A 25127-nucleotide genomic window follows, 5' to 3' on the forward strand; every position below is an offset into this window, starting at 1 on the left:
GTATTCAAAATATATTGAACAACTAAAATAATTATCTATTATACGAAGATTGATGGTTGAAGGTAGCGGTTGAAGTTTTTAGATTTTTGTTTTGTTTTCATTGAATAATGTTTTTCATTTCATGAGAACTTGGTTTTCGTTTTATGCTTTCATTTATTTGGTTTTTTCGATCAATAACTAATCAAGAATGATCACATTTGATGTTCCTTTCTTTTTTTTGAACCGATTTTATTTATGTTTTGGTTACAAAATAGGTACAAATAAAGTATTTTAAAACCGAAAAACCGATTTTACTTACTTGTTGGTTACAAAGTAGATATAAATCATGTACATTTAAACCGAAGAACCGATTGGGATCAGAACCCGAAAGTACATCAGGTTGTACCGGTTCTTTGAAGATTTACTAATCCCGATCCGAATCCGATAGAACCCGCACCGGTCCCGAACCAAATTTTCATATAACCCGAATGGGGCTGATTTTGATAAACCCGAAAAACCAAAACCTGATTGGACCACGAATGCTTTTGCCTAAACAAATGGTAGAGAGAGATAGAAAGAGAGACGAACGGATAGAATTTTTGATATTTTGTGAATAATAGTTTTTTAAGTTATTGGACCTAATTTCCCTATTTACAATTGATAAGAATTCCTTAGTTGAATAAAAATAATAACAAATTTTATATGGAAAAACCAAATATACCAAAATCTACATTTCTGGGAACGAGAGAATGTAGCATCAAGAGACTTAAAATTTAGCTATACCAACTCTATAGAATAGAAATTAATAAAAGGGGGTAAAATGAAGATGGTGGAGTGTGATAAATAATTGAAGTTAGTGTGGACACTTTCGATATTTTCTCCTCTTGCACTCATTTGTTTTTCTTTTTTCTTTATTTTATTCACATGTAGTGATAATACATATGTGGACTTATATGGAACACTAAAAATTCATTAATAGAGTGTTTGCTTGATTCATCTCTCTCTCCATCTTTTTTCCTTTCTCCAGTGCTCTCTTTCTCTCTCTAAGGAACCATTTTCTTTCTCTTGCCAAGAAAACCCATCTAAGGTTTGTCTACACTTTTACTTTCATTCTTGCTCTTCATTTTGGTTTAGAGTTTGTGAATCTTATTTATTTTCTTCTTTTTCTTTTTGATCTTCTATACTTCCATCCAGTGGCAAGATCTCAAATCTTGAAGATGGGTATGTGTGTATAGATTTATAAGTAAAGATCACAGTTTTCAAATTCTTTTTTTTCTTCTTCTGATATTGACTTCCAAGTAGTTTAGGTTGGGTTCTGATTTCATGTTTTTCAGATTTTTTTTTCTGTATGTGTGTATGTAAATCTCATCTTACTGTTGATCTGTTTTTTTGTTAAAAAAAAAATTCATTCATATTATTTCTCTTACTTACTCATTCAATTTGTTAATCACATCTTTTTGTCTAACTAATCAAGAATCTACCCCATGTCTTAAATTTTCTTTGGGGTCACATAATAATTATTGCTCATATAATCGCCAGTTTATGAAACTTTTGTTTATAATCCTCTTAACTGTGATCTAACTTATAATCTAATTAGTTGCTTTTTATTTTGGGATCAAATCTAATTTGTAGCTTCTTCATCTTATGAGATGACTTTAGTTCACCTTTTTGTGTTCCTTATAATCCCATCAACAATAAATTAAGCTCTGGAATCAGATTAACTAGATTTTTAGGACAAAAAAATCACTGTCTTTTGCGTGAGAATTACTGTTTTGTCTTTGTAGTTTTCATTCCATCAAATCACACATATAAACACTGCAAACAAAAATCTTACTTTGTATGACATCCTTTCACATGAAATAATGTTACTTTTTTCCTCTTTCTGGGTTTCATCAAACCACAAATCTCAAGAATATATAGTTTCTTAAATCATAATAACATGTTGTGTTATTAGCAGGAGGAGATCAGATTTAACAGGTGATGATATAAAGAAGATCTGGTGATATGCACAAGTATTTGGGAAGCGAAGAGGCAAATAGTAACAGTGGAAGAAGATTCAAATGTTCTTATCCACTGAGAACCCACCACGTGACCCACTTTCATCTTCTTCTTCTTCTCCTTCCTCCAATCTCTTACGTCTCACCACTTCTTCTTCCAATGAGTTAGGTCAATCCAGTTTCTCCATCAGGTAACCAGAAGTCTCTGAATTTTTCATGATGGGTCAGTCTCAAATGATCTCATCCTCGTAGCTAGATCATAAAGTCTTGACCTTTCTTCCTTCTGATTGATATGGGTTGCATAAAGTTTTCACCTTTTTGAGTTTCAGCTCTTATTGAAAGTAGTTAACTTTGTTCTTTGTATGTGGTTTTATGTTTGCAGAGATTACGCGTACAGTAACAGGAAGAACAACATCAAGAACAGCTGGCCGTTTTCTCCCAAAAGTCTCCAGCTTTGTTCATCTCATGGATTGACTGATCCTTTGCCACCGTTTCAGAAACTTTCCAGGCTTAGTAACCAGTTTGAGACTTCATCGTCAGGGAAGCAAATCGTATCCCATGTGCATCAGACAATAGCAGAGACTAGTAAAAGAGTTTGCAGCCAATCAAGGATCATTGAGAATGGTTTGGTTACTAGCAGAAGCGTTTCCAAGTCTAAGGCAGAGATAGTAGTAGCGGCTACAAGTAATAACAAGAGTAAAAAGTGTGGACGAGGAGGAGGAATGGTGAAGTCCAAAGAAGATAGTTGTGGGACGACTACTGAATCAGTCATGGCTTCAAAGACATGTCCTATTTGCAAAACTTTCTCATCAGCTTCTAACACTACTTTGAATGCTCATATCGACCAGTGTCTGTCTGTGGATTCATCAGTCCCACCGGTTAGTATTAAGCCAAACAAGCCTAGAGTTAAACCTGTTGACTCAGCAGTGCCACCGGTTAGTAGTAAGCCAAACAAGCCTAGAGTTACTTCTGTTGATTCAGCAGTGCTACCGGCTAGTAGTAAGCCTAGAGTTAAGCCACAGGTGAAAGTTAAAACGCTGGTTGATATCTACGCTACTGCCAAAGAATGCACATTAGAAGATCTTGACAGGAGAAATGGAACACAGTGGGCGTCTGTTTTGAGCTGTACAAACCGGGTTGCTGCTGATAAATGTGAAGTGTCTAAGAAGCGGAAAGCTTCTCCTGTGGGAGTTGGTCCTGTTTATATCGATGCCAAGGGCCAAAAACTGCGGATTTTAACAGAGTTTAGCCAGAAGAAGATTCTGTCAAGAGAGCAGCACGAGGATGGTAGTAGTGAAAAGAAAAGTTCAAGCCAAGGTAGTAAAGAAAACAAGAAGAGAGGTCGAAGAAAGAAACATGGCAAGTGTATCAAAGTAACCAGTCACAAAGCCAATGCTTCAGAGGTAATGCCATAACTTGCTGTCATTAGTTTTTTATATATTTTGTGTAGCCAATGTTCATGAAATAACAAGTATACTGCTTTGTACAGAAGGTACTTGAGTATCAAAGAGAGGGTAGCAGCAAGGGTCGTCGTAGAATCTATAATCAGCGGATGTTAGCAAAACGTGGTCTGGTTTCAAAGAAGCTAAACGAGAAAGAACATAAATTATGTGCTTTGAGGGATCAGCCATCTGATGATGATGATGAGGATGAGTGGTCAGGAGAAGATCGTCTTGTGTTGAGAGGCAATTTGTCTGCCACTGGTTCTTCTCCTTTAAATAAACAGAAGCTGCGGAGCCAAGTCTCTGGAAGGTGCAAGACTATGTTTGAGAGTAAAAGAGCTCACAGTCGTTCATCTAGAGCTCAAATAGAGGAGAAATCACTTACAGGAGCTTATTCAAACACTGTCCACTCGAAAAAGAGCTTTGCTTCGATTCAAGAAGACAAGCATCCACCTGGAAAGAATGTCAGAGATGCATCTCCTCGTGCAACTAGCATGAGAAACTTGTCCCCACCATTTGTAGCTAATGGCTGGAGACGATTATCACCGCCTGTGCAAGAGCTAAAGAAATCTCGGTTTGATTTGTCAGATGAAGAAGAAGAAGAAACTGGGAAATGGGAGTCTGAAATGACACAAGAACGTGAACTATCAGATGATGATGATTATGTTTCAGGTGATGATAATCCTTCATTTAGTAGACACTATGATTATGATGATGATGACGAAGAAAGTAGTGATGAGGAGGAGGAAGATGATAGCAACAGTAGAGCCAATGTGTTGGACAAAAGCAATGATCCTAATGAAATCATACCTAGCGGGAGAGCAATGTATTACTCTGAAGATATGATTTATGGGCAAACCGGTTGCGATGAAGAGGATGTGAGGTTTGGTTCTGAGGTGAGAGGAAAAGGAAGCTTGTTTGTAGAGGTTGATACCATTCCCATTCCAGGCCCTCCAGGTTCATTTCTACCGAGTCCACGTGGTATGGGGTTTGATGGAAACTCGTCTGTTATCACAAGCCAGTTCCAATCTTCTATGGACCAGCTAGACAGAAACTCATCTGAATCACCTGTTTCCGCGGTTTCGAACTTTGCAGCTGGTAGATTGAATTTTCCCGCAGAGTTTCCTTCTTCTTTGGACATTCCAATGAGCTTTGGTGTTCCATCTCATCATGGGACTATCCCTGAGGCTGAGCCGAAGAGTGTTGACAAGGCAACAACACCTTTGAGTTTTAGAAACAATGGTCATGAGTCCTGTTGTTGCCAAAGAAAAGAGAGAGTCTCCTTGAATCATGAAGCGTCTCATCTACTGCAGCGAAGAGCTGCTTCTTCTTCATCAATAGCCATGAGCTTAACCAAGTCTCCCACACGCTTGGATCCAAATCATCCGTTTGAGCAGTCACAGTACGTTCATAGTACATTCTCCAACAGAGCTGTTGTGCCTCCGAGTCCTTCTAACTCGGTTTTGCGGTTAATGGGGAAAGACTTGATGGTCATGAACCAAGGAGAAGCAGACAATAAGGAAGAAGCATCTCGGACTAGCATAAAACCAATCCCTCAGTTTCATGATTCTCAACCTTGTGATGGAAACGGATTATACTTCAACGCAGGTTTCTATTTAAGACACAGTTTCGAGCCAGAGTATGAACATCAGACACCAAAAGCACAGCAACAAACACAAGCACACCAAGCTTCAGCATTCAGAAACAATTTTGATCACCTGAGGTACTTCCCTCCGAGCTAGTCAACGTAAAGTTTGTGGACCTTTTAAGAGACACCGAGAAGTGGGTTCTCATCGAGCATTGGGTGCATTGGGGTTTTAAGGTTGTACTTGTATGTTCTACGGCATTTTCCATGCTTTTTCTCTCTTTCTGCAGAGACTGTTGTGTAGTTACGGTTTACAAAGAAAAAAACAAACACTTGAAAATAACAAACGTTCTGTAGAAGACAAAGTAACTTTACTAATCGCGTTTCATTGCCATCAAAGTTGTCTACAAGCTCAAAAGTTATACTCTTAGTTTCTCTTTAAGATTTGGCTATGGTGGTAAGAGAATACATGATTCTACCACTAACTTAGTCAATTGCAGAACATCGTATTTAAGCAGAAAGCAGGGCTGAGAATCTAAATAATCAAGCTCAAGATTTCCAAAACTATTGGTGTAGAGATTCAAGTAGTGAAAGAGTTCAAGAAGAGAGTAGCAAAGACCACATCATGTCTTCTTCTACAGAGTTTCCACTTGATGCCAGAGTCAGATATTGTTGTACCCACATGATAAATTTTATTGTAACGTATTTGGCTTCAACTGACCAATTCCTCTTTGCTGCTTCTGTGTTTAGTGTGCTGCTATGGCATGACGTCAGTGTGTGTGTTTTTTCTGTACTAAACTCTTAGCTCTTAAGAATTTATAGGAAGAAAAGTTCAATTTATTAGTTGGGTGAATATTATGTGGTGTTTATGATGATGCCTACAGAATTGGTCTTATGTCATTAGCGGCAAGTGGAGACTCTTGACATTTGACTACAAAGAGCCATCTTAACGTTTGGTTTGTTGTATTTGTTCCAACACATACGTAGAAAGTTAATAATGCCCACGTCTTGAAGAGTTTTAGACCAAACCAATAATTAATAAACAGTATACTCTTTTTATATAACAAAATGATTCATTTAGACTCATAGATGTCTTGTTGATGAGCTTTAGATTTGTAAACCTCCAAACCTACAAAATTATTGGGAAAACTAGATTATCTTGGGGTCTTCTCTTAATGTAAGAATATTTTACATAAATATCGAGAAGTGATTCTTTCTTTCAGTCTAGCTCAGCTGTTGGGAAGTTTCAAAACTAGAATTTTCCGTTTGTTAAGATAGTGCAAAGAAAACAAAATGATATACCATAGTAAGTGTTGAAAGTTTTCCAATGTGTAACTTGAACTGTAGATCATAGCATTTTGTTTTAGTGGAAATGTGTTTATGGCCTTACTTTGAGATCCACTTTCTATATAAAATGGGTTATGATATTTTTTGTCTATAAGAAAGTTCTACTATCAAGCTTCTATTCATCACCAAAAATATCCAAACATATATTTATGGAGAGACCATAAATTTGAAAAGAAGAAAAAAGAAAGATAAGATGGTGAGATGAATAAGATGGGTTCACTTTTTGAAACTTTGGTCGATTTAAACCATCATGCTTTGTGTGAATCCAAAAGCATAAAAGATAGAAGAAAAGTCAGAGCTTGAGAGAAGAATACAAAGGATCATATATCCTTTATATAAAAAGTCATATCAAAATGCCATGATCAATTCCTCTTTGCTGCTTCTTTGTTTTGTGTGCTGCTATGGCATGACGTCAGTGTGTGTGTGTTTTTTATATTAAGCTCTTAAGAATTTATAGGAAGAAAAATTCAACTTATTAGTTGGGTGAATATTAGGTGGTGTTTATGATGATGCTTGAGAGAGGAATACAAAGGATCATATATCCTTTGTATAAAAAAAAATAACGAAAGACCCCATCAAATTAGATTAAAAGCCAAACACCATGAACCTCAATAATAACCAAAAACCAAAAGCATATTTATCTCTTTTCTAAAACTACCATGTCAACAACTCTTTATACCATCATTACTCCCTAGTTTCACTGTCTTTTGTCTTTTTGGATTTTTAAATTAAAGTTTACTTGCCTGCTGCATATATACGTTTCTAAGAGTCATTCTTCGTTAGGTGGCAACTCATTCAAGTCAAACTCCAAAAGCTTTCTTTTCTTCACCTCTTGCACTGTCTCTGTTACCTGACTAGAAGATGCTCCACCTGGAGCAGTCGCAGCCGATGGAACAGCGGTTGCAGCCTCACTAGAAACTGGTCCAGTCCAATGGCGTCTCTTGTGACCACCAAGAGCTTGACCTGTTGGGAAACTTTTATGACATTTGTTGCAAACATGATCTCCATTACTGCTTAATGATGTGTTTGGTCCTTGAGCACTAGCCAAACCGGTTATCGTTACTTTGGTACCAAGTAACAAAGCTTCACCGTTTGCCCTAGCGTGATGATTCTCCAAAACCTTGACCTTGTTGTGACTTGCTCTATGACCTCCTAAAGCTTGATAAGAAGTAAACGACTTGTTGCAAGTCACACACACGTGCTTCTCATGTGCACCAGCACCTTCCTCATCAGCTCCACCAACAACCACCTCAAGTTGATGATGATCATGAGACAATCTTTTCTTCTTCTTCTTGGTCATCATCTCTTCGCCGGAATGAGAATCAGAAGTCCCTGCAACATCGAGATCAACAGCTTCTGCAGTAGTAGCTAAGAACAGTAGATTCCTAGCATCAATATCTGACTCATCAATCTTCAAAGCACTTCTCCTTGCTCTCTTCCCTGTCGTCCACGATCCTTTGACCGATTCCTTTAGGTCAACCACGTTTCCCAATTCCCAATGATCATCATCATCATCATCGTCATCATCATCAGTAGAGATTGTAGAAGAAGACAAATTACCAAGGGGATGATGAGGAGGCAAAACTCCTTTCCATCCTCTGTCTGGATGAAACCTCATGTGTCCATATAAAGCCTTCATTGATGTGAACTTCTTATGACAAACAAAACAATCAACTTCGAATTCACCCCTCTCATCACCAGCAGACACCATCTTTGGTCTCTCCATCGAAATTTTCCGAGTTTGGAGCATGTGAAGCCTTTTATGACCACCTAAAGCCTTACCTGACGTAAAGCTTTTGCCACATGCACAACATATATGCTTCTTCTCTTCTAGATCTGCACTTGTAGCTCCATCATCATCGTCATCATCTTCTTCCCTGAGATCGATGCTTTTAGCTTGTTTTTCAACGTCTTCAGCTTGTTCTTCTTGTGTAGATCCAAATCTAGGACTCCCGAGTGAGAATCCACAGTTGGATTTGTTACCACTTAATTGATCCATTAGCTTACGAAGCTTGAATCCACACAAAAGTCAAGCTCGGATATATAGAAGATGAAAACAGATCTCACCAGCTGATAATTACAAAATAGGGTTTCTTTCTGTATATACCTAACGTACTGAAGAAGATATTCTCCCACAGCTCTTATAAACTCAAGATAAATCTCAAATATATGAAAATCAAAGAAAGACAAAATAGAATCGAATAGGACTTAGGGAGGTGAAGAAGATGTAGACAATAGAGAGAAAATAGTGAAGAAGAGTCTACTCAAGTTTTGGGATGAATAGTCTTTATTTATCTAATTGATATATATATAAATATATAGATTTTTGTTATTTAAGTTTTAATTAAATGATATGTATCATATCTAGATATGACTTTTAACATTTAAGGTCGTGTTTGACTGTTTATACAAAACACAAATTGCTTTTCTTTCTTTTACTAGTAAAACAGTGTTTTATATTTATATATTGTGTAAGTTTTATTTCAATTTTACCTCTTTGATTTTTTTTTATAATTTACCATAATTTCTTTTTGATATACACAAAGAATATATCTATGATTGATTGAAGATCCTAGTCTACCAAACATGATTTTGTGTGTACATAAAGTTGAGTTCACGTTTTGTGTTTGGAACCAACCACGTCGTAATCGATCGTGCAATTAGGGAATAGTAATAGATGATTAATTTCCATTTATTTTTTCGTGGGCATTGCAATTTATGGTAATTAAATCAAGATTTTATTTGGATTTTCATTTATTTTATTTTTAATTGGAAATATCCCTTGCATCAAAAAAAAAAAAATTGATTGGGATTCCAAAGGTTTTAACTTCTTATCAAAGAGAGGAGAAAAAAAAAAGAAACATACAGTATACCGGTATTTATACACATCTCTTACATTTTCATTAGTAATTAATTATCTACTTAGTAATTAAGTCTTCAAAAATTGAATTTAATATTTTTAGTCCCACGCATTTCTGCAGTCAACTCACTTCCTCAAAAATCCAGGTTTGGTTCAGTTTCTTGAACCATTTTTCCTTGTTTTGATTTCAGTTTTTCAATAAAACAATCAACTTTAAAATATGCTTTGACTTTTGAGTCTTTGTGGTTTATCCAAACCAAACACTTTTAAAAATTAAGCTCAAACTCATGCAATTTAATTTAAATTATATATTTTATATACAACTAATCTGACTTATTTTATTAAATATAATCTTATATTTAAGTCCATATTTTACCCAAAAAATATATATTTAAGTCCATATTCTGTTATACAAGTTTTAAGAATTGTACAACTTTCTTGTCAAAGATATACAACCAATATCAAACTATGTTATATGCAAAATATAAAAAGTTCAAGTTACAAAAAAAATGAAGAGTTCTCTTTTCAAAAAAAAAAAAAAAGTGAAAAGTACGTAGTGTAGAATTTCTATGGACACATATTAGTTTTTTTAGTCACATATATTGACACATATTAGTTAAACATTTTTACACTACCAAAAAATTTCATAAACAGAATCCAAACACTTCCAAATCTTAAAGATCTAATAAACATGTCACTAAAGAAAAAATCTTCATTTAAGAATTTTCTTATTTGTCTCTTTTAATCAAAGCTAACTTAACCTGGCTCCTTTTTATGTTTTCACCCTTTCTAAACCTATTCAATAATTCTACTTTTCCTTTTTTTCCATCTTTGTCCAGTATTTTAATAAATAAAAAATAATTGTAAGACACATATTGAAATAAAATCTAAACAATTATAAACTAACATTAGAAGGTAAAGCCTTTGGTATTCTTATCTAGGAAGTGGATCACTCTTAATTCATAGTTACGTATTTATCTAGTAAAAAAATTAATGTTATCTAGTTTTTAAATATTTTTGACAAGTATATTTCTATTTACCACTATTTATACTATTATTTATTTTAAAAAGCGGATATGTTTACATTACTTGTGTGGATTACAGAGTATATAAGAGCATCATTAACGTAAGGGGAGAGCGTGAGTTCTATTTTTTTTTAATTATTTTTCTTTTGTTAAAAAAAAAATTAAAAACAGACTAATCGCGGACCGCCACAAGTCAGTGGAACTCGCGAACAGTACAAAAACTCTACCGGACTCGTCTCTTGCAAAAGAGAAAAAAGAGGTAGATTTTATGATTTTTGTGGACCCTATACCTCTTAAAACTCCTTGAGAGTCATAGTTAAATGTGCTCTAAGAGTGCATAGCCGTAGAAGCTACTGGGTCAGCTACAGCTAGTAATTTTTTATATTAACCCCATAAATATACTAACAATAGCTTATAGATTACGTACATTAGATTTCGTACAAAACTCAGTGGCCAATAGATTAGTGGTGGAGGGCTTCTCCTACTAAGTCATTCAAGTTGCAATTAAAAATTAGTAGACAAACAAAACAAAAGTAAAAACAATTATATACAGCAATGCTTAACAACATGTTGAATCCATTTTTATATTTTAAAGAAAACCACAAAAATTGAATCCAAACATTTCAAACCAAAATAATATGTAAGAAACCATGGAAAACATTTTCACCGAAATATCAAACAAAGATGATGTAAAATTTAAAGCAAACCAGATACTTTTTTATCATTCCATAATTTAGAAAATACTCCCTCTGTATCATTTTAGTTGTTGTTTAAAGTTTTTACACAAATATTAAAAAAATACAAAATTTTATGTAATTTATTTTGGTTATATAAAAGTAACATTAAATAAAATTAGTTTAACTAATAAGAAAAAGATACAATATTTTATAATTGGTCACAACTTTTTAATGACATTAAATTTTATCTAGAATAATGAGAACATCACATGATATGAAACAAAATTAAAATCCATAAACAATGATATGGAGGGAATATGTTATACGTTTACAATCGGTGCTCAACTTATCCCATAAATATAGCAAACGGTTTTAGGATATAAAATCTTCTAAGAATATCTTCAAACCAAACCTAAAATATCTTTCTAAGAGGTTTTTATGATCCCAAGACATCCCAACTTTCTGGAAATGTACATTTTAAAAGTACACAGTAAAGTTACACAACAGAACAGCTTCGAAGTCTCTCTTTTCTTGTCGGTATGAAATCTAACCAAATACATATAGCAGATTATTTTATGCAAGTTTCTTTTTATTTTGAAATTTTATTTTTTTTATCAAAGCAATGAATCTAGATAAGAGTACTCTCTGGTTCGACCATACTCCAAGAGACTTCCATAAGTCCGGTCCCAAACACCGATGAAGAGAGACTCAGTGTCTGGACTAAACGATATCCCCGAAATCTCTCCAAAGAAATCAATCTCTTGCTCCTTCTTGTAACCTGTTTTTGTATCATACACATGGACAAAATCTGCTGGCTCTGCCATCGCAATGCACCGTCCGTCCGATGTGAACCTAATGGACCGGATCGCTCCAAGGTTACCTTTTAGTACAGCGACCGACTCCGAGGTTTTCCTTGTGTCCCAAATGCGACAGGTCTTGTCTTGGTTTCCTGTTGCAAATGTCACACCGTTGGGATGCCAAGCTGATGCAAATGAATAATCCAAGTGACCTTTTAGCGTCCCAATCGTCTGCAAACAGAAAATCAAAACCAGTAAGGCTCCACGGCCTAACCGGAGTAAAATAGACGGTACTGGGAAGAAGAATGTCAAGTACCTGTCCGTTGCTTGAGTCTACCAATAGACCATTTGGGTCATCTCCAACGACTGCTACTAGTTTTCCATCAGGACTTAGGGAACTATGCTGTTTAAATTTCCCAAAATCATAAATTTGTAAGGTTGAGTTTTAATAATCCGCACAAGAGCCAGAAAAAAAAAGAGAGGTTAAGTGAGCTTACGTTGACGGGCCAAAGATAACGGAAGAGTTGGACAAGCTGATACCTCTCCATGTCAAAGTCTCTGACTCCACAGTCATTATTTGAGGCCATGAAGTGAAGCGCGCCGCTGGCAAGACCATATTTGTTTCAGTTTCTCTTTGTCCTATTCTCTAAAATTGTAAGGCTAATACCAGACAATTTATATGAAAGGCGAAGACTTACCTGGAGTTTCTATATATATCTACTGCGTTTGTGATAGCGTTTTCCGTGTAAGTTGTGCGCGAGCAGAAACTCACACCAGGTCTATCAAGATGCTGGTTGCAGGGGAAACAATAATTAGAAACACCATGGAGTTGCTATTAACCTTAATATTCCATTAAACGCCTCTAAACTAACCTTGCAAATGAGCTCTCCTTGAAACCCACCAGCAACTAGCAGCCTTTCTTTTACTGCAAGAGTGCTAACTTGAGTTTCTGTAAATCCTTCTAACAAACTCTCCGGATGTTTCTGAAAAACATAGAATATCGGCTAAAGATAAACCCAACAGAGACGAAAGGAGATCCCGAGTCAAATTAATAACATGGAGGCTTGAGAGACGAACCTCAGAAGGAGCTACATGACCTTTAACGTTGAGAATTTCATTCCTGGAACCTGTCAAAGAAGACCAGTGGCTGATAGAGTAGTTGGACAAGAGGTAAACATCATGTTTTGATGTAGCCCAGACCAAATTCCTCAACTGCAACAACAAAAAGAAAATAGTTCAGCTTAACTATTCCATCAGTAATACCAGAACAGGGAATACCCTATTGGAAGCATAACAGAGTGTAATGGTGTGACAGTTGACAAACCTGAAAATGAAGAATGGTTGATCTCACTGATCTAGAATTGCTCCTAAACGTATAGAAAGAGCTCCCCTTCTCCGTATCCGTGCAATGCTGGTTCCAATAAAGCAAGACTAGAATGAGATAACGATCTCCTAAAGAGATAAGCATGAAATGTAAGTAAGTCACCTTCCCAGCTTCTTCTCCGGAATGAGGGACATTCTCATAGTTCTTATACTGTTCAAGCCTAGTTTTCCTGTAGTCTTTTCTAGTAACGCTAAGTCTCTCCCACGGTATACCCTGAATGTCCTTCCCATTCCGAGCTTGAGCTGCAGAAGTATCCGCAGCCTTGTTCTGAAACATTCCATATGTACAAATAGTTTGAGTGTTGTTGTCAATCAAAACACCAAGAAACAAACAAATAATAATAATAATAATAATAAGACAAACCAATTGTTCAAAATCTTCGACTTCTGAATCAGATGCATCGATATCTCTAGCATCAAACTCAGCATTCATCTCATCCTCCAAATCATCCATGTCGTATTCATCAGCCATATATTCATCTTCAGTTTCATTATAATCACACATGGTGAGATTCAATTTGAAAAAAAAATCTCAATCATCAAATAAGGGAAACAGAAACAAACCAAAGTCAGCCATGTTAGACCTCGATCACGAATCTAACTCCCACCCTGCAACAACAGTCGATACAATCTCTGAGACGAAGATCATTTCTCGAAATATCAATCAAACACGACGAATTAGGAATTTTTCAAAACTCTGTAACCATATTAATAATTCGGATTAGAATTCTAAATTAAGAATAGTACCTTTTTCCAGAAATCTAAATCATTCGAAAATTCAATTGAAATTCACGAATATAAACCCTAGCAAGCCGGGAACCAATAAATTCTTCGATTTCATGCTCTAAATCTATATAATATACACGGATTGGATTGGATTGGATCGTCATCAACGCAGAAAGAAAACCTCTAAATTCGAAAAGAGAGGTTTCGTTTCACCAGATACATAATAATCAGAGAATTTAATTAAATAAATGAGAAGAAAATCGGATTACCCAATCTGAAGGAGAAACTGGTTGAGAATTAGGTAATCACCGCCGGATCTGAGCATCCATTTTTATACACCGCGTCTCCAAATCTTTACTCTCTTCCCTTATTAAAAAAAGTTGCTTCATTATTTTGCATCCACAAAGCAATTTTACATCCAATGATAAAGAGCCACGTGTCCCACATCATCGTAGTTTTGAACCAGTATTTTTTTTTTTTAATTGCTTCTTATAGTATAAGTTTAAATTAACAATTTTCGATGACATATGATGATTAAACAAGTTATTAATTAATCCACAAATTTTGTTAATTTCTCCACAAAATCTGCAAAACATAAAACAAACCATATTCTTTAGTATTTAATGTGTTTTCTTAATTTTTTTTTTTTGTTGTAAATAATGTGTTTTCTTAATTATATTAGTAGACAAAATTAAATAAAAAATAAACTGAAGCACGTGGTCCTGACCACTTCGATACTTTCTTCATTGGGTTCACAAAATATCGTTATGTGATGATTGACATTTGAGTCGGTGAGTGAGAGACCACTTTCATCTAAACTTCGCGCGTGAGAGTAACAAAATCCTGGCGCTCGATTTGGACACGTGTCATTTTCTTAAAATTCCACGTCGGTCAGTCTCATCCAAACTACCGAGATAAAGTTTTCTCCATCGTTTATCCAAATTTTCCCTGATTAGTTTTCTCGGGAAATTTTTTCTGGCAGAGGCGCGCGCGCGACGGGGAAACTCGACCATGATTCTGAGGAAAGTATGGGGATCGGTGTGGAGCCGATCGAGTAGCGGCAAGGATTCGGCGAGCCATAGCGCGATTCAGGTTCCTCTGTCGCCGTCGTCCTCTTCTTCTCTTGGCGCGTTCGATCATCTACCGATGGATATTCTAATCCAGATTCTGATGCTGGTGGAGCCGAGAGACGCGGTGAAATTGAGCTTAACTTGCAAAGCGTGGAGATGTTTGGGTGGTGATAATCGTCTCTGGATATTCTATCTCCAGTGTTCGCAGGAGTCGTGGGACTCCATCTTCTTCGCGGAGACTAGTTTGCGCTCTGGTTATCCTCTCCGGTGAGATTACGAAATCGCTATCGAGGATTGTTATCGGTTACTAGCTAGTGATGATCTCTTTGTTTTTGATTAGTCAATAGATGAATCAATGTGTGTTTGGCGATGAGTATAAGACGATTTCTAGGTTTAGTAGCTATTTTTGCAGAATCAATGTATGTGTTTGGGGATGAGTATAAGAAAATTCAAGGTTTAGTTGCTATTTTTTTGCAGAATGCTTTCTAGTCAATCAGGAGAGTTGTCTTTCATGCGCATTTATGGTCAGAGGGCACGAGTTCCTGGCTCTATAATTATCGATGGTATGCTTTCTTCTTTGTTGTGAGTACGATTGTATTTGTATACTAGTTTCAAGTTATTCATTTTCATTTAGGTGGTTCTGGATATTGCAAGTTTGGATGGAGCAAGTATGCTTCACCTTCTGGACGTTCTGCGACTTTTCTGGTGAGATAATCGTTGGTACTGAAGCACTCCATTATTTGCTTGTTTACAGAGTTAGTAAGCATTGCCTCTTCTCTCTTGCACACAAGATAGTTCTTACTAGTTTGATCGCCAGGAATTTGGCAACATTGAGTCACCCATATACGCTAGGCTTCAACAGTTCTTTGCAACCATTTTCACCAGGTTTGGTTTGCCTCTTTGTTAAAGTAACACCTGGCTTTGTATTTCTTGACTATGTAACATGTGGATATATAGTTTCTTATGTGATAATTTTCTTACAGGATGCAGGTTAAGCCCTCTATGCAGCCAATAGTGGTGTCACTGCCCCTCTGTCATTTTGATGGTTAGCTAATAGTTCTACAACTTCAAGATTACATCTTTGCGGTTCCGGTTTTAAGGTTTTCTTCATTTTTGTTCTCAGATACTGAATCAGCCAAGGCATCAAGGCGGCAACTTAAGACTGCTATCCTAAATGTCTTGTTTGACATGAATGTTCCTGCAGTGTGCGCAGTTAATCAGGCGAGCCTTTCTTCACTCTTAAGTGCTTTCTGCTGATTCAAAGCGGTGTTTTCCTCAGAGAGATTCATTCACCTTTTTTATAGCCTCATTCCCCACGGTTTTACCCAGAAGAAATGATATTATGTGTTTTCTTTTTATATTTCTGAATTTGATACGTCACCAACTGGAGATAGTATTATGCCTTCCTTGTAACATGATTAGTTTTATTACTATTACAGTCTTATGCAAATTATAAATGATCTGTGCTATATTTTCAGGCTGTTTTAGCCCTGTATGCTGCACGGCGGACTTCAGGAATTGTTGTTAACATTGGTTTCCAAGTCATAACCATTCTTCCGAGTAGGCTGTTTTCTATCTCTATCATTCAATTCTTTTTGTATCCTCTCAGTTAGTTTTAGAGACTTGGTAATGAATTTGATTAATTGTGTCAAAAAGATGAATGAATATGTGAACATTTCAAATTGTTATTAAAAAGTCCGTTGTGTATCCATCTGATTCTCTCTGCACCATTCACTTGTGTCTAAGCAAGTTACTTTTGCTGGGTGTTCTTCAGTTTTGCATGGCAAGGTGATGCGCCAGATAGGTGTAGAAATCATTGGTTTTGGAGCGTTGAAACTCACGGGATTCCTTAAGGAGAAGATGCAAGAGAACAACATTACCTTCCAATCGCTCTACACTGTTCGTACTTTAAAAGAGGTATTACCATTGACCAACCTGTTCCTAGTAGCAAATCATTACGTAGATTTCCATCGTAAATGGCTCTTTTGTAAATCAACGTATCCCTGTGCGAGGCTGTAAGATAGACATGATGTACAATGTCTCCTAAACTATTTATTAAAAGTTAAACATAAGAAGTAACTGAGTATAGCTCTTTCTTGTAAGTTGGTTTACATGATGATTTTTTGTTATTCGAACGTAGAACCTGTGTTATGTGGCGCTTGATTATAAAGCTGAACTTTCAAGGGACACACAAGCTTCAATGAAAATTGCGGGTGAAGGGTGGTTTACTTTGTCAAAGGAGCGTTTTCAGACAGGGGAGATATTATTCCAACCACGTCTTGCTGGACTGTAAGGCCTACCTTACCCTACTTATTAGCATCAGTGATTAAGAAAAATAAATCCTTGAAGCCTTTCTAGGATATGGAATCTAAACTAGTTCTGAATCTAGAAATTATATCATCTGATCATAGTCCAAAAATTTGTTAATAGGTTCCACCATTTTCATCGTGACTAATATTTTCTCAGATTACATCATTGTAGAGTGATAAAACTGCATACATCTCATGCCCGGGTTGTGTGTTGTTGTGAACATTGACCATTTTTAAATTTTTTTTTTTTGATTGGTATATGTCATTGCAAAAACAGACGGGCAATGAGTTTGCATCAGGCAGTGGCGCTCTGTATGGACCATTGTGATGCAGCAGGAGTTACAGGTGATGATAGCTGGTTCAAAACTGTAGTATTGGCTGGAGGAAGCGCATGTTTGCCAGGACTTGCAGGTACGATAATATTACCTCTTTTGTAATGCCATGAATTTACTCTGAAGTGAATAATTAGTAGTTCTTTCATACAAGTTGAAACATCTTTGAAACTCGATCTAAAAGAATAGAGCACTTAACTGACATGCCTATGCGGTTTTTTTTTGTCTTTGTGAGCTGTATCCAGAAAGGCTAGAGAAAGAACTGCATGACCACCTTCCTTCTTATATATGCAATGGAGTCAGAGTAATCCCTCCTCCTTGCGGCGTGGACTCAGCATGGCATGGAGCAAAGCTTATCAGTAACGTAAGTCGATATTATATTGATGATATTCATTGAGTTTACAATTAAGCGACGCATCTCTCTTTCTCAGTCTCCTTAGCGGTTTTAATACCAACAGATTATTTCTCAAGTGCTACTGTCTGAAACATACCTTAGATGGTGCTATATTTAACATACCACGCCTGAGGCTCACGCAATTGCATGTTAATTAATTACTATGTGCAGTTAAGCACGTTTCCTGGTCCTTGGTGTATCACAAGGAAGCAGTTCCGTCGCAAATCAAGACTAATGTGGTGAATCTCTCAGGTTTTTACTTCTTACATATACTGATATACAAGACCAAGCTATTCGATTCGTAAGTGAGAGGCATGTTGACTGCATAATAGTTCCAAGGTACTTTACATGTCTGGATGTATAGTGTAATAGTGTTCCATTATTGTTTGCCCTCCAAAGCCTAGAAAACATTATGAAGAATCAAGTTACTTGCTTATACACACTGTGTTTTAAATATAGCTTGTTGAAACCTTTTGTTGATTTATATACTTAAATCCTTTCACAATCTTCTTTATAATATTTACTAGGCCAATTTATAGAAGAGACAATGATACATATACATAAGTCAATCATACAAATTATCATTTAGAAGTTTTTGAAGTTCCCTTAATCATAGATATACAGAGACTTGTAACAAGTAGCAGCATTACATATGGCTTTGTCGGCCTCGAAATAATAAAACAGTCACGAATAAAGCTACGGTCATCCAAATACGAGAAGAAGCGGTGGTGGTGGTGGTGGCTGTGTTTACGTCTGCTACTGAATTGGGAGGCATATCGGGGCACTCGAGGCCTTCTTTATCTCCTTTACACTGGCTAGAGAACAGTCCAGCCGGGTATTTCCCATAGATATTGATGTAACTGAACATCGTGCTTGCACAATCTGTGGACAGGTCGTTGAGCTGTTCGGCGTAAGGACACGCAAACTCTAAAAAGGAAGAGCAACACTCCTTTACTGGGAATTTGGGACCTTTACACTGGCTCGTTATGACAGTGTAGTTCATAAACTCTAAGTTCAGGGAACATTCTGTTACCATGGATTGGCCAAGAAAGTAAGGAATTTTATAAGCATAATAAACACACAGAAAAACCTCCAGGATAAAGAAACCAGAATCAAAATTATGAATATGGATCAACATAGAGGTAGCTCCATCTGGATCGGTTTGTATTTGTGCTTTCACACATTGGGAAACAAAAAATGGAACTCTTAACTAAGATTCTAATACATGCGAAGAGATTCAGTTTTAAATGATCAGAAGAAGATAAACAAGTTGGGGAAAGCAAGATTTTATGAGATTGCGAAGTGACTTACTTTTCTTGGCCTGAAGTAGGTTTCTTCCAATAACCAAATCCTGAGATTCGAGCACACCATCTGCATTTTTTTCAAAAAAATAAATAAATAAATAAAAAACAAATTGACTGAGAACATTCAAACAGTTATTTGGGGAAGAAAAGAATCAAGAAAGTGTTACCGGAGATAACAGTAGAGGATGAGAAAGATGAAACTATTGCGAGTAGAAGAGAGACGAGAAGAGCTCTAGAGAGGAAGTTGAGCTCCATGGCTCTTTGATTACACACAGAGTGACTAAAGAGAACTGATAAAAATAAAGACAACAGCTATCACGAAACACCAAGTTAGGTAGAGAGAGAGAGAGACTAAAAATTAAGTTCCTTAAAAAGAGAGAGGTTGATGACAATATTTTTAACATTGGATTACAGCCTTGCAAGGACGCGGAAACGTGCGAGCCTTTAATGCAACGTTCTCAAACAATGACGTTTCATTGCCGTGGCATTTTATTTGTTGCTACTGTATATATCAATCAGTACAGTGTGCCAAATTGTCGATGATGTATATTTAACTTAATTTTCCTATAGGTTACAACAAAAACGCTGATAAACAAATTAACATAGGATAGTTTGGTGATGAATGGTATTTTTTTTTTAAATTTGAACGTTGTGTTCCAAGACAAGAATGGTATACTAATTTTAATGTTCATTTTTATGAATATAATGTAAGATAATTCTCTACCATTCTGTTTTGAACATACAAAATCCTATTCTGCTTGGGCTTGCTACTGCTCCTTTCTGTAACATCTAATGTCTAGGGGAGGGATACCCCTTATCTGTTATTTCCTCTATTTGAGCGTTTATTCACATGCGGTGAGAGTTTGCTCGATGTTGAAGTCCATTATTTACAGAAACCTAGTGGAAAGAAATGAACATTTTAGAGGCAAGAAGAAAAAATCATTCAAATCTACAAATAGCAAATGCAACTTGAGTCCTACTTTTACCTTATCAACATATATATAGGTAATATTGACAATGAAACCTAACCCAACATAAACTCTCAAACAAAATATCTCATACATAAAATAGTATTCATTTTAATATAATTTAATTAATAATTAAATTTTAAACCATAAGATTAAAGTGAAGAAATTACCATGCAACACATCATATCAAAGTATCTCCTTTTTTGTTGTTGAGTTTTTTTCAGATGAGAACCTCCTGTGCTTCTCTTACAACATTTTACAATTTTTTATGTTTCTTTAAAAGTTTTACTGTCTTCGAATTACCATATTCTGTAATGAAATCTAATTTAGATTTAATTCAGTTCGAAAAAGACAAACAAGTAGCCAGCTAACTTCTTGAATACTTAAGTACCTTTTTTTTTTGAATACTTAAGTACCATGTTGATTTTTTTCCAGAGAAAACCATGCATATTGTCAAAATTGTAGAACAAGTCTTATTCACTATATTCTATTCTCAGGACTTTTCTGTTGGACAAACCATAAGGGCCAATAGGAATCAAACACCGTACAATCCTTTTTGGATCATCTAAATGTGTTGGTCCAAAATAATTTCACTGTTAGTATTTTATGTTGATCACAAATGCAAAGAATTATAATCCTTTTTGGATGATCTAAATACGTTGGTCCAAAATAATTTCACTGTTAGTATTTTATGTTGATCACAAAGGCAAAGAATATATAATTTGCAAAGTTTGTATCTTCTCCATTCACATAGCAAGAGACTTGACTCATCTTAATCATATAACAGCCTCAAAGCATTCCAATATCTTAACAAGGCATAGTAAAAAGCTCATGTACACACCCACAACACATGCCTTATGATATTAAAAACTATTAAAGTAAAAGCTACACACACTCAGTTTTTTTTTCCTTTTACTTCTTCTCTTCTTAGACGTCTAAGGCGCAATGTAATGTCGCAGATCATTATTGCCAATCACCGCTCAGTCCATTGCATACATCTGGGTCCAGAAACGGGCAGTGGTCTCGTACTTGGCTCGGTCTGTCTTGTATATGTGAGCTATTTCTGGAACCAGAGCTTCATCAGGGTTTGGATCTGTCAACAGTTAGCATATCGACAGAAGAACCTGTGAAAAATGTAACACCCAACTCTTTTTAGCACTTAAGCTGAATATGCAAAATTCAAGAATATCATCATATAATCAACCAGAGTATTTTCAAGCAATTCACTAATGTAAACATATAAGATGAGAATCCACATGTCATGTCATCAATATTGATCAATGAAGGCCCTGACCAACTAACTCCTAATGAAAGAGATGGGCCCTTCGAGAATTACTAGACTAATACCATATCACGAGTACTTAGACGACCCAAATCCTTAGTCAAAAGGAATAATTACAAACAGAGAAGAACGGACAAAGGCATGACCATAACATAACAGAGCAACAAGAAGTGGTGGTGGAAGCAGAGTCATGAGTATGAAAGTGAAACAGACTGATGATCACCTTGGATAAAGTAAGTGCAGGGCTCCAATTCTGTCTCAGAATGTCAATCCAGATGCTCCCATCATCGCTGTTGATGTTCGGGTGATAAACCTTAGTGAGGAGAGAAACCTTGCATCACAAACAACCACTGATGATTACCAAAGGAAGAAAAAAAAAGGCCCTATTTGATGATAAACAAAATTCAATAAGCTCCACATGCAAAAAAAACAAATTTGTTACCTCTGGTGGACGAGAGGGGTAATTTGGTGGGAAGTGAACGGAAAGAAAAAAAACACCTCCTTCAAATGGGCTATCAGCTGGACCCATAATAGTTGCTTGCCAGTGGAATAAATCATCATCTTCCACAGGACCTAATAGCATGCATCATTAATTTCATTAGAGTCTAAATAACTTTTTTAAACTGATGCTGAGTTTGCTAAACTCTCTGTACAAAAGATCCCCAACTTCAAAAGCAGTTATTCACAACCAAGTGTGGTGCGTTGCGAGAGCTGGGTTTTATATGGGCCCATTATAAGGCCCGATATTATAGCGGCTGATTTATTTGATTGATATCGGATCCCTTTTAAAACTGATTGTCGACTGATGGACCGACTAATCGTCTAGTCTATCAATTTTTGAAAATAAGAGTGTTGACATGTAACAAAAAATGTAATAAAGAGTTGAAATTAGTCGAGAACATAACATTATAGTGATAACAAACTTCGACGTTTATGCATGTATCCCAAATCATTTCACTGCTACTCTGATAGTAAAATAGTTAACCCACCAAGCAATGAATATTATTTGAGAAGTTTGTATGTTCTTCATACACATTAGCAAGAGTCTGACACATCTTAATCATATATAATAGCCAATTTATTCACTCAAAGCATTGCAATATCTCAACTAGACATAGTAAAAAAAAGCTCATGTACACCCCAACACACGGCTTAAGATAATAAAAGTAATAAAGCAAAAGCCACACTCTAGTGTTTTTTTTTTCCTTTCTTATTTCTCCTCTTCTTAGACAATGTGCAATGCACTTGTGCAGATAATTATTGCCAATCCCCGCTCATCCCATTGCATACTTCTGGGTCCAGGAACGGGCAGTGGTCTCGTACTTGACTCGGTCTGTCTTGTACATGTGAGCTATTTCTGGAACCAGAGGATCATCAGGGTTTGGATCTGTCAGTAATGAGCAGATCGACAGAAGAACCTGCAGAAAATGCAACCACCCAACTCTTATGCAAATTATTGAATATCATTATTTGTATCAACCGAAGTATCTTCAAGAAGATGTAAAACATTTAAAAATGGAAATCCAGATGTGATGTCATCAATTTGATAATGAAGGCCTTGAGGTAAGGAAACTAACGAACTCCTAATAAAAGAGATGGCCCTTCCACAATCACTAGACTAATACCATATCACGAGTACTTAGACCTGACCAGAATCTAAAGCTTAATCTTTAGTCAAAAAAAGAACAATCACAACAGAGAGAATGTACAAAGGCATGGCCATAAAAGAGACTGAGCGAACAAGTATGGAAGTGGGAACAGACTGATGATCACCTTGGATACGGTAAGCGCAGGGCTCCACTGCTCTTTCAGAATGTCAAGACAGATGCTGCCATTGCTGTTGATATTCGGGTGATAAACCTTTGTGCGGAAAGAAACCTGCATCGTAAACAACCATCCATGATCACCACAGAAGTGGATGAATTGATGAAAAACAAAGTCAAATAAGCTCCACCACACGAAACTGCTGTTAGTACCTTTGGTGGCTTGAAGGGGTAATCTGGCGGGAAGTGAATGGAAACAAGAAACACACCTCCGGCGAACGGGCTATCGGATGGACCCATGATAGTTGCTTGCCAATGGAACATATCATCTCCCACAGGACCTAATAACATCACCAATATCATTACAATCTAAATAACTCATCAGAAACGAATCATTATCCTAAAATCTGATACCGAGTTTGCTAAAAGCAGCTATTGAGTCTCTCTAGGTGCGTCTTAGTAAGTAGAAAAAGATCCCAACTTTTAAGTTAAAGGTGGTGTTTTAAAGTCCATAAAAGATAGTTCACCGGCACTGCATGAGACAGGAGGATCCCTTTGCAGGTCCCTAAGCTCCTTGTTAATCCTTTTCGAGGCTATAGCTTGGACAGTCCTAACTGCTGCTTGGCAAATCATGAAACGCAGATAATTAATTAAGAATCTAAATCAAAAGCCCGATCAGAGTGATTATTAACTAAAGATTACACTTTTTTTGATCAAACAGAGGCAAATCATCGAACAATTCAGAAACTTTATATCAAGAGATAGAACAAACACACATGGATCGACGCAAAAGATTCCGAGAGAGAATCAAAGTGAATGAAAACATAAAAAAGAGATCAACGACGAAGATCGGGAGCTGGGAAACGAGTAAACGCTACAAGAAATGATGATCCAAATCGAATCGAATCGAGATAACTAATTGTAACCTAACCTTTCTTAGGGTTTTGAATCGATCTTCGGAAATCTCAAAGGGTTTTTAGGTTGTGTCGAAGTTGAAGGGTTGCAGTCGATACGCTTTAAATAGATTCTTCTCTTCATTCGAGCGGTCAAGTTTTGCCACGTACCGACAGATAGGTTCCTTAATGGGCCCCTTACACGGCCCAACATTTGAGCGGCTCTTTTATTTGACTGATTGATGAGCCAATTTACCGCTCGCTATATTCCTTTTCCGCGCTACACGCGGATAATATCTTATAAATTTTAATTTCTTTTTTTTTATAAATATTTAAAGTTTTATTTACATTATTTTATACCAAAAATCACAAATATGGATAAGAATTGGTTGATTTTATTTGTGATTTTTTGACAATATTAAATTGATTGATTTATTGTTTATGGTTAACAAATTTGTTTGATTGGTTTCTAGTTCATAGTAATGTATAGTATTATATTTGGTGAGTGTATATATGTTGTGTTGTTCCAATATTTGAGTTTTCATGTTAAAAATACTATTCAAATTCATTACTTTTAACGATTAAATGTATGTTTTGTTGTTTTCTCTTGTACACGTACAAATTTTAATATTTTTTATCGAAAGTTTTGTTTATTGATCATAGGCATATTAATATAAAATTTTTTATCTCGGAATTTTACAGCATTTGTTTTTGTATGCTGGCATTTTTTTCATATTTTCAGTATCTAATTATATAAATAATACGTACGTGTGTTTTTTAGAAGTTTTGATCCCGCAAACTTGAGCAAAACTCTTCATCATGTCAACTAGGCCTGGACAAAATAACCGGAACTGAAGAACCGAACCGAAACCAAACCGAAAGACCCGAAACCGGACCAATACCCTCAAATACCCGAACGATTCCTATATTTTTATATTTGAATTAACCGAACCGAACCGGAACCGAACCGAGAACCGAACGGATACCCGAATAT

At 36.1% G+C, this 25127-nt stretch overlaps 7 protein-coding genes across 14 annotated transcripts; 2 read left to right on the plus strand and 5 right to left on the minus strand.

Moving 5' to 3' along the window:
* Positions 1-844: 844 nt before the first annotated feature.
* LOC106429192 lies at positions 845-5397 on the plus strand. Of its 4 annotated transcripts, XM_022695946.2 has the most exons (5): positions 996-1066; positions 1174-1200; positions 1934-2167; positions 2359-3379; positions 3466-5397. In XM_022695946.2, the coding sequence occupies exons 3-5, from the start codon at positions 2040-2042 to the stop codon at positions 5158-5160; spliced, it is 2844 nt and encodes a 947-aa protein (XP_022551667.2). In that variant the 5' UTR covers positions 996-1066; positions 1174-1200; positions 1934-2039; the 3' UTR covers positions 5161-5397. The 4 variants fall into 4 exon arrangements, with proteins under 4 accessions (XP_013725381.2, XP_013725383.2, XP_013725382.2 ...); XM_013869927.3 differs by lacking the exon at positions 1174-1200 and having other exon boundaries at positions 845-1066; positions 1937-2167; XM_013869929.3 differs by lacking the exon at positions 1174-1200 and having other exon boundaries at positions 845-1066; positions 1937-2167; positions 3469-5397.
* A 1410-nt stretch (positions 5398-6807) lies between these two features.
* LOC106429172 (zinc finger protein ZAT4) lies at positions 6808-8643 on the minus strand. Its single transcript, XM_022695947.2, has one exon. The coding sequence runs from the start codon at positions 8347-8349 to the stop codon at positions 7120-7122; it is 1230 nt and encodes a 409-aa protein (XP_022551668.1). The 5' UTR covers positions 8350-8643; the 3' UTR covers positions 6808-7119.
* A 2728-nt stretch (positions 8644-11371) lies between these two features.
* Positions 11372-14234, minus strand: LOC106429194 (uncharacterized WD repeat-containing protein C2A9.03-like). Of its 3 annotated transcripts, XM_013869931.3 has the most exons (11): positions 14088-14234; positions 13657-13701; positions 13457-13572; positions 13196-13360; positions 13034-13120; positions 12787-12921; positions 12582-12692; positions 12408-12499; positions 12207-12312; positions 12026-12112; positions 11372-11940 (listed from the first exon to the last, which is right to left on the minus strand). In XM_013869931.3, exons 2-11 carry the CDS (start codon positions 13667-13669, stop codon positions 11527-11529), a joined length of 1326 nt encoding a protein of 441 aa, XP_013725385.1. In that variant the 5' UTR covers positions 13670-13701; positions 14088-14234; the 3' UTR covers positions 11372-11526. The 3 variants fall into 3 exon arrangements, with proteins under 3 accessions (XP_013725385.1, XP_048603094.1, XP_013725384.1); XM_048747137.1 differs by having other exon boundaries at positions 13034-13360; XM_013869930.3 differs by lacking the exons at positions 13657-13701; positions 14088-14234 and having other exon boundaries at positions 13457-13597.
* A 497-nt stretch (positions 14235-14731) lies between these two features.
* On the plus strand, positions 14732-18432 carry LOC106429195 (actin-related protein 8). Its single transcript, XM_013869933.3, has 12 exons — positions 14732-15155; positions 15366-15451; positions 15523-15593; positions 15706-15773; positions 15872-15933; positions 16012-16109; positions 16367-16448; positions 16663-16805; positions 17029-17177; positions 17475-17608; positions 17775-17893; positions 18095-18432. The coding sequence occupies exons 1-12, from the start codon at positions 14830-14832 to the stop codon at positions 18164-18166; spliced, it is 1410 nt and encodes a 469-aa protein (XP_013725387.1). The 5' UTR covers positions 14732-14829; the 3' UTR covers positions 18167-18432.
* Positions 18433-18437: 5 nt separating this feature from the next.
* On the minus strand, positions 18438-19634 carry LOC106429146 (GPI-anchored protein LLG1-like). Its single transcript, XM_013869887.3, has 3 exons — positions 19395-19634; positions 19235-19294; positions 18438-18949 (listed from the first exon to the last, which is right to left on the minus strand). Exons 1-3 carry the CDS (start codon positions 19480-19482, stop codon positions 18570-18572), a joined length of 528 nt encoding a protein of 175 aa, XP_013725341.1. The 5' UTR covers positions 19483-19634; the 3' UTR covers positions 18438-18569.
* A 1541-nt stretch (positions 19635-21175) lies between these two features.
* Positions 21176-22006, minus strand: LOC106429179 (ubiquitin-conjugating enzyme E2-17 kDa-like). The gene is made up of 3 exons (XM_048748692.1): positions 21920-22006; positions 21691-21808; positions 21176-21288 (listed from the first exon to the last, which is right to left on the minus strand). Exons 1-3 carry the CDS (start codon positions 22004-22006, stop codon positions 21176-21178), a joined length of 318 nt encoding a protein of 105 aa, XP_048604649.1.
* A 451-nt stretch (positions 22007-22457) lies between these two features.
* On the minus strand, positions 22458-24314 carry LOC106429143 (ubiquitin-conjugating enzyme E2-17 kDa). Of its 3 annotated transcripts, none has more exons than XM_013869881.3 (5): positions 24172-24314; positions 23768-23857; positions 23454-23581; positions 23251-23355; positions 22458-22895 (listed from the first exon to the last, which is right to left on the minus strand). In XM_013869881.3, exons 3-5 carry the CDS (start codon positions 23562-23564, stop codon positions 22752-22754), a joined length of 360 nt encoding a protein of 119 aa, XP_013725335.1. In that variant the 5' UTR covers positions 23565-23581; positions 23768-23857; positions 24172-24314; the 3' UTR covers positions 22458-22751. The 3 variants fall into 3 exon arrangements, with proteins under 3 accessions (XP_013725335.1, XP_013725336.1, XP_013725337.1); XM_013869882.3 differs by having other exon boundaries at positions 23655-23857; positions 24172-24289; XM_013869883.3 differs by having other exon boundaries at positions 23768-23854; positions 24172-24278.
* Between the last annotated feature and the right edge of the window lie 813 nt (positions 24315-25127).

This window comes from Brassica napus, chromosome C2 (genome assembly GCF_020379485.1).
Source record: "Brassica napus cultivar Da-Ae chromosome C2, Da-Ae, whole genome shotgun sequence".
Lineage (NCBI taxonomy): Eukaryota > Viridiplantae > Streptophyta > Magnoliopsida > Brassicales > Brassicaceae > Brassica > Brassica napus.

Excerpts from the sequence above, each read along its gene's own strand:
- LOC106429192 (XM_013869927.3), top strand. The coding sequence starts at position 2,040 with ATGTTCTTATCCACTGAGAACCCACCACGTGACCCACTTTCATCTTCT. Across the intron at positions 2,168-2,358 it reads CAATCCAGTTTCTCCATCAG|AGATTACGCGTACAGTAACA; the intron begins GTAACCAGAAGT and ends TTATGTTTGCAG. Across the intron at positions 3,380-3,465 it reads ACAAAGCCAATGCTTCAGAG|AAGGTACTTGAGTATCAAAG; the intron begins GTAATGCCATAA and ends TGCTTTGTACAG.
- LOC106429172 (XM_022695947.2), bottom strand. The coding sequence starts at position 8,349 with ATGGATCAATTAAGTGGTAACAAATCCAACTGTGGATTCTCACTCGGG.
- LOC106429194 (XM_048747137.1), bottom strand. Across the intron at positions 12,500-12,581 it reads AAGGAGAGCTCATTTGCAAG|CATCTTGATAGACCTGGTGT; the intron begins GTTAGTTTAGAG and ends CCCTGCAACCAG. Across the intron at positions 12,113-12,206 it reads GTTATCTTTGGCCCGTCAAC|CATAGTTCCCTAAGTCCTGA; the intron begins GTAAGCTCACTT and ends AAATTTAAACAG.
- LOC106429195 (XM_013869933.3), top strand. The coding sequence starts at position 14,830 with ATGATTCTGAGGAAAGTATGGGGATCGGTGTGGAGCCGATCGAGTAGC. Across the intron at positions 15,594-15,705 it reads GACGTTCTGCGACTTTTCTG|GAATTTGGCAACATTGAGTC; the intron begins GTGAGATAATCG and ends TTTGATCGCCAG. Across the intron at positions 15,774-15,871 it reads TTTGCAACCATTTTCACCAG|GATGCAGGTTAAGCCCTCTA; the intron begins GTTTGGTTTGCC and ends ATTTTCTTACAG.
- LOC106429146 (XM_013869887.3), bottom strand. The coding sequence starts at position 19,482 with ATGGAGCTCAACTTCCTCTCTAGAGCTCTTCTCGTCTCTCTTCTACTC. Across the intron at positions 19,295-19,394 it reads ATCCTCTACTGTTATCTCCG|ATGGTGTGCTCGAATCTCAG; the intron begins GTAACACTTTCT and ends AAAAAAATGCAG. Across the intron at positions 18,950-19,234 it reads CCTACTTCAGGCCAAGAAAA|AATGTTCCCTGAACTTAGAG; the intron begins GTAAGTCACTTC and ends CCATGGTAACAG.
- LOC106429179 (XM_048748692.1), bottom strand. The coding sequence starts at position 22,006 with ATGGGTCCAGCTGATAGCCCATTTGAAGGAGGTGTTTTTTTTCTTTCC. Across the intron at positions 21,809-21,919 it reads ACCCCTCTCGTCCACCAGAG|GTTTCTCTCCTCACTAAGGT; the intron begins GTAACAAATTTG and ends TTGTGATGCAAG. Across the intron at positions 21,289-21,690 it reads TTTATCCAAGGTGATCATCA|ATCCAAACCCTGATGAAGCT; the intron begins GTCTGTTTCACT and ends AACTGTTGACAG.
- LOC106429143 (XM_013869881.3), bottom strand. The coding sequence starts at position 23,564 with ATGTTCCATTGGCAAGCAACTATCATGGGTCCATCCGATAGCCCGTTC. Across the intron at positions 23,356-23,453 it reads ACCCCTTCAAGCCACCAAAG|GTTTCTTTCCGCACAAAGGT; the intron begins GTACTAACAGCA and ends TTTACGATGCAG. Across the intron at positions 22,896-23,250 it reads CTGCGCTTACCGTATCCAAG|GTTCTTCTGTCGATCTGCTC; the intron begins GTGATCATCAGT and ends CATTTTCTGCAG.